This window comes from Phyllopteryx taeniolatus, chromosome 7 (genome assembly GCF_024500385.1).
Source record: "Phyllopteryx taeniolatus isolate TA_2022b chromosome 7, UOR_Ptae_1.2, whole genome shotgun sequence".
Taxonomy (NCBI): domain Eukaryota; kingdom Metazoa; phylum Chordata; class Actinopteri; order Syngnathiformes; family Syngnathidae; genus Phyllopteryx; species Phyllopteryx taeniolatus.
This window is the reverse complement of record NC_084508.1, coordinates 19726874-19732169: the sequence shown is the minus strand read 5'-3', so window position 1 is coordinate 19732169 and position 5296 is coordinate 19726874. Positions and strand designations below refer to the sequence as shown.

At 39.7% G+C, this 5296-nt stretch overlaps 1 protein-coding gene across 1 annotated transcript; it reads right to left on the bottom strand.

Moving 5' to 3' along the window:
• Positions 1 to 740: 740 nt before the first annotated feature.
• On the bottom strand, positions 741 to 3241 carry nppc (natriuretic peptide C). Its single transcript, XM_061779755.1, has 3 exons — positions 3054 to 3241; positions 2191 to 2483; positions 741 to 1202 (listed from the first exon to the last, which is right to left on the bottom strand). Exons 1-2 carry the CDS (start codon positions 3144 to 3146, stop codon positions 2214 to 2216), a joined length of 363 nt encoding a protein of 120 aa, XP_061635739.1. The 5' UTR covers positions 3147 to 3241; the 3' UTR covers positions 741 to 1202; positions 2191 to 2213.
• Between the last annotated feature and the right edge of the window lie 2055 nt (positions 3242 to 5296).

Below are 5296 nucleotides of genomic sequence, written 5' to 3'. Positions count from 1 at the left end.
TTATTGTACCTTCTGCCATTTAGTGGAAGAGTATTTACTTGCTCTGGCTGTCACTATATGTCACTGACATAAAAAGATGAACAAAGATAAATTTGTAATTAATAAATAATGGCGGCATGGTGGAAGACTGGTTATTACATCTGCCTCACAGTTCTGAGGACCGGGGTTCAAATCCCGGCCCTGCCTGTGTGGAGTTTGCATGGTCTCCCCGTGCCTGCATGGGTTTTCTACGGGCACTCCGGTTTGGGTGGTAGGTTGATTGAAGACTCTAAATTACTGTGAGTGTGAATGGTTGTTTGTTTACATGTGCCCTGCGATTGGCTGGCGACCAGTTCAGGGTGTACCCCGCCTCCCGCCCGAAGATAGCTGGAATAGGCTCCAACAGGCCCGCAACCCTAGTGAGGAGAAGCGGTACGGAAAATGAATGGATGGATAAGTTACATAATTTCCAGTGGCACCTCTGATGATCTCTCATGCCACGCCAAGACCCCTCAGTTGGAATCACTGTTGTAAGGGTTTAGCATGATCACACATAGCTGATTTACAGAATTTTGAAACGTGTTGATTAGTTTTGTTTCGTTCAAAAGTTGACTTCATGTATATTCTTTAAACGCCAGTAGCTACTCAGCACACATTTTTTCCCTACATGGAAAACCAAATGATATATCAATTACTGAACCTTTTCTCCATTCATGAAAACATAAAAGCTTGAGAAGACACATGTAAGTGCACATGGAATATTCTTTTTATCATTTTTGGAAACATTTACAACTATTTGAGACAGAAGAAAAAGTTACAAACAGAATTGACCTGCAGTTTGCAATCCTTTTTCAAAATGTTACATAAATAAAAGTCATTTATAAATATCTCTTTTTTATAAACATATAAATAGTCTTTAACATAAATACATTTTTGCAGGGGGAAGATGAAGTACATGAATGTACAGCAGCAACAATATACAGCTTTGCGGTTTGTAGTTTTTACGCCATTGCCTGAAAGTTTTGTATGGTATATATCTCCATATACAGTATACCTGCATATTTTTAGATATATTTATTTGAGGCTTTTGTAGCGTTGTCATCTCAGTCTCGTTTAATGCAGGTCATGATGACTTTCGTACCGAAAATCTGACACTTGTTGATTTTTTTTTTCCCCTTCGGATGGAAACAAAATGAATATTTCTATACCCATCCTACAGAGATCTGTGGAAAAGAGAAGAGAGGAGGAAAGAAATGTTAGGCATGTTAACTTATTTAATTGACTTATCCTTTATGACATCATAGATAGTGTTTGAGTGGTACCGTGATATGCTTTCATTACACATCAGGAGAACACACACACACACACACGCACACACAAGCTGACAAATAGGATGAGGCATTTGCAATCCATGGGAGGAAGGATGGGTGTCAGCTGGTCACACACTCCCCAATTCATTAGAATGATGACTTACAATACTTCTGAGTCATCTAGTATACTGTACTTATTGATAGATGTATTCACGCAATAATAAAACAAGTGTAATAAGACTACATTTGCGATATAACGAAATGTCACCTGTACTCAAAAGAATTTCCCATGCTTTCTTTTGGGAGTTCCTTTTCATGAGTAGAACAGTAGTGGACATCTTATGTGCTTGACTCACTGTCTCAAGATCAACAATTCTCATACAAATCACAAATGAGGTGCTTGTGGTGTATTTTACATTATGACACCCAAACACAGAATATGGATTGTAAAATAGAATATAGTCAACAAAAACAAACAAAAATAGAGTCAAGTAGGTGTCAATATTAATGCACCCCATAAGACTAATGGGAGTCTAAGGTAACTGAAGCGTTTCCTAAACCAGTGAGATGCATATAGGCCACTGTAAGTGCCCTACTCTCTAAGTGTAAAAAGCAGTACATCTGAGTGTACGAGAGCCTTTGTACCCATATATTGTGAAAAGATGTGTTTTTATTTTTTTCATTTTTTTTAGGGAATATTTGGAGATGTTAATTTATCTGCAAATGCAATTCCATCAACGTTCTGTTTAGTTGTTTTAATCCACGCCCACAATTACTTTCCTTGATCCCTTATTTTCTCAATTTTAAAACTTTTCAATCTGATCTTTTTGGATCCATGTACTGTATATGTTACTATGCCAAGTACAGGGGCTCTAAAGGGAAATGTATGGTAAAGACTCACCGTCAAAAAGATGTGATCCAATACTAGCAGCCCATACCACTGACGGTCCCTATCCTATCCATCTTATGTCCGAAACAGCCACTCCGCGCAGTGGAGCCGCCCTTCTTGCTTCCAGGTTTGTGCCTCCTCGGTGTGGGCTGGTCGTTGAGCAGCCGAGCCCACATCCCTCTCCGGGTGTCCATGCGTAAATCTCGCAATAAGCGCATCCGAGCGCGCACAGCATCTACCCGCCTGTCCCGCTCCTCTGACTCCAGAAGGTCCGTCAGATCGTCCCCCAGCAAACTTCGGAGAGACTGAAACACATATATCACAAATTCATTATTAGTGACGGTACCAGAAAAGGGGGTGTTTTTGGAGCACGCTTGTACAACAACTTTATATGAGAAATTTAAAGTTGATGCAACGTGCACGAATCGAATCATGTGCACATTGAACATGGATTTTGAGTCATCCAGACCAAAGGTTCGCTTTTTTTCCCTCTTAAATTCGCGAGGCAGGTGCTTTTTAAACGCTCCTCTGGTCTGGATGTTGGTTACGCTAATCTAAGTCAGTTCCATTAGCTTTGAATTGATTTTTTTTCTGTTAACTATAAGAGTTTTCAAGTTCTCCTTCATGCGTTATGTTGATTTTACGAACAAATAACAAGGCAAAATGTGTATGTTGCATAACAATATGACGTTGTTGTCGCAGGTAAACAATTAGGATTAGATAACTACATCTTGAGTGAGGGAAAAATCTGAGCAAACTTAGTCCGTGGATAAAACTGCCTGACATGACTAAAATGCAGAAATCTGAGTGAGTATTCCTGCGCGCCAGCATCATGCAGTCCCCCCACTCACTGAGACCACCACTGATGATCTTACCTTCTGCTGCGCCTCAGATAAAGGTTTTGCGCGCATCCTCCCCGAAAGCAGCGTGACCATAAGTCCACAAGCTATCAAGTAGGACAAGTTCATCTTCAAAATTCTACTCTAAGGGGGATTCCTCGGGTCAGAGCGTGTACGTAGTACAGAAGCCAATAAAAGCTTCGGATTCGTCCTGTGCGCCAAAGCTTCTCAATTGCTCTTCTGGTTGTGTGTATCAACCCTTAGAGCACTTTATAGCCAGCCCACGGTGATGTCATGACAACCTGCGTAATACTCGTCCTTCCTTGCCAACTCCCTGTTTTCATACCTGCCCCTGTGCACGTCATGCCAAGGATTAATTGAATGATACAAGCTGATCCGGTCATTGGGGCTTTGGAGGAAATTGGATAGACCTTGATCTATCAATATGCATACATTAAAAAAAAACCACTTTATAACTCTGGCTAGGATGTAGCATCTGAAACTGAAGGTGGTTTCAAAGGCTGTGAATAGTGGGAGCAACGTTATTGCACGAATGATCATACGCACAAGTTTCCCCCTCCAATTAAGTGGAGATCACAAATGTGATAATTGCTGTAGACTACATATCCCACTTTTCACCTAAACCCAATATTGCTATTTGATGTTAATTCAACGTGCGACTGAAGCAGGTTAGTGGGAAATTTGACATTTACATTACAAGGTCATGCATCATGTATAGCTTTAATTTTGTTTTTATTAATTTTATTTTATTTTATTTTTAAAGATTTTGGTTACAGACATGGATATGCACATGCAACACCAGCTCACACTCCAAACTAAAGGTAGCTTATAAGTAGCCAACAAACTCTCATGCACATTATTTTGCTAAAGCATGCTCTCTATAAAGCATAACAAGAGTATGTAAGAGCACTTACCTTGGGAAAAGTGTGCAAAAGGTTATGAAACCTTTACATATGAGTAAAGCTGATTCTTAAAGTTACCTATTCTATGAACAGTTCAAGCAGGTTACAGAGTTATATTCAAGGCTTGTGATAAATATTTCTTTTGCGATATTCAAAAGATAAGTATGACTTGGAATGTTTTGAAAACATGTGTGAAAATAGGCAGTTGACATACAGTACATACACATCTGTATGAAGAGAGTACATTGTAACATCACTGACCATGACCACTGGGAACACTTTTGAGTCTGAAAGTTACATCTTTTAGCAGCACTGTCTGTTTTGAGACACAGAGTGGCAGTGTTTGCTCTGCTGAAAAGGGAATTGCACTCATAGTGCAGATTTAATGGATCAATATCATCCAAAGTTAAAGTGATTAAAAGCAGCACGTGAGTAGAAAGAACACACTTAGCAAGTTTGACCTATACATGTAAGTGATTCGACCCTGAGCCTGCCTTGAAACGTCATTTCACATCCAAAAGGACCCTTTTTATACTCATGTCCATGTACAGTATGTAGTCAGTATGAGTCAGAAAGTGGAACAGTGGGGAGCTTTCCAACTCCTGCACAGCGATTGGGGTGTTTTGGTGGCATGCTCTTACTACCCAAGACTTATATCCATCCTAATACAGTCTTCTCAGAAATAAATGTTGGAATAGTTGAGTTGACTTTTCTGCGGGAGATAGCAACCAGACACTGTAACAACTGACCCTAAACGATTCATGAACTGGGAAAACCCTATTATGTGAGACTGAATCAGTCAGCATGTTGCACAAACCACACATTTACTGATATGAAAACCTTGCTTAATTTTACGATGAATAATTGTGTAATAGACATTGAAACTGTATAGTCCAGAGTGCGAGAGGTTTCCTGTAAAAGATGTTAAACAGCTTATTAGAGGTAAATCAAACTTTAAAGTACTGAGCATGTATGCTCCATTTTCATGCCCTTTTTCATTCACACAGACACACACACACACACACACACAGACAAACACACAGGAAATGAATACAATGAAACAGATATAATATTATAAGCAGTGACAGTAACGCAATATCCCGACTTTTGGTTTCTAATAATAGGACGATGTCCATACTGTGTACTATAAGCTCCTGTGTCCTGGTGGCAGACAAAATAAAAAACTACAAAACCCAGAAATAGGTGCAGAAAATTCAGCTGGGTGTACGCGAGATGGTTTCGGAGGTGACGTATTTATTCAATTATGGTAAAGTAAAGGTACAGAGTCATAAGATGTGGTGCAATGAGAGGCAGGTGGATCCATCCATCCAGAGTCTCCAAAGTCTTTTCCAGAAT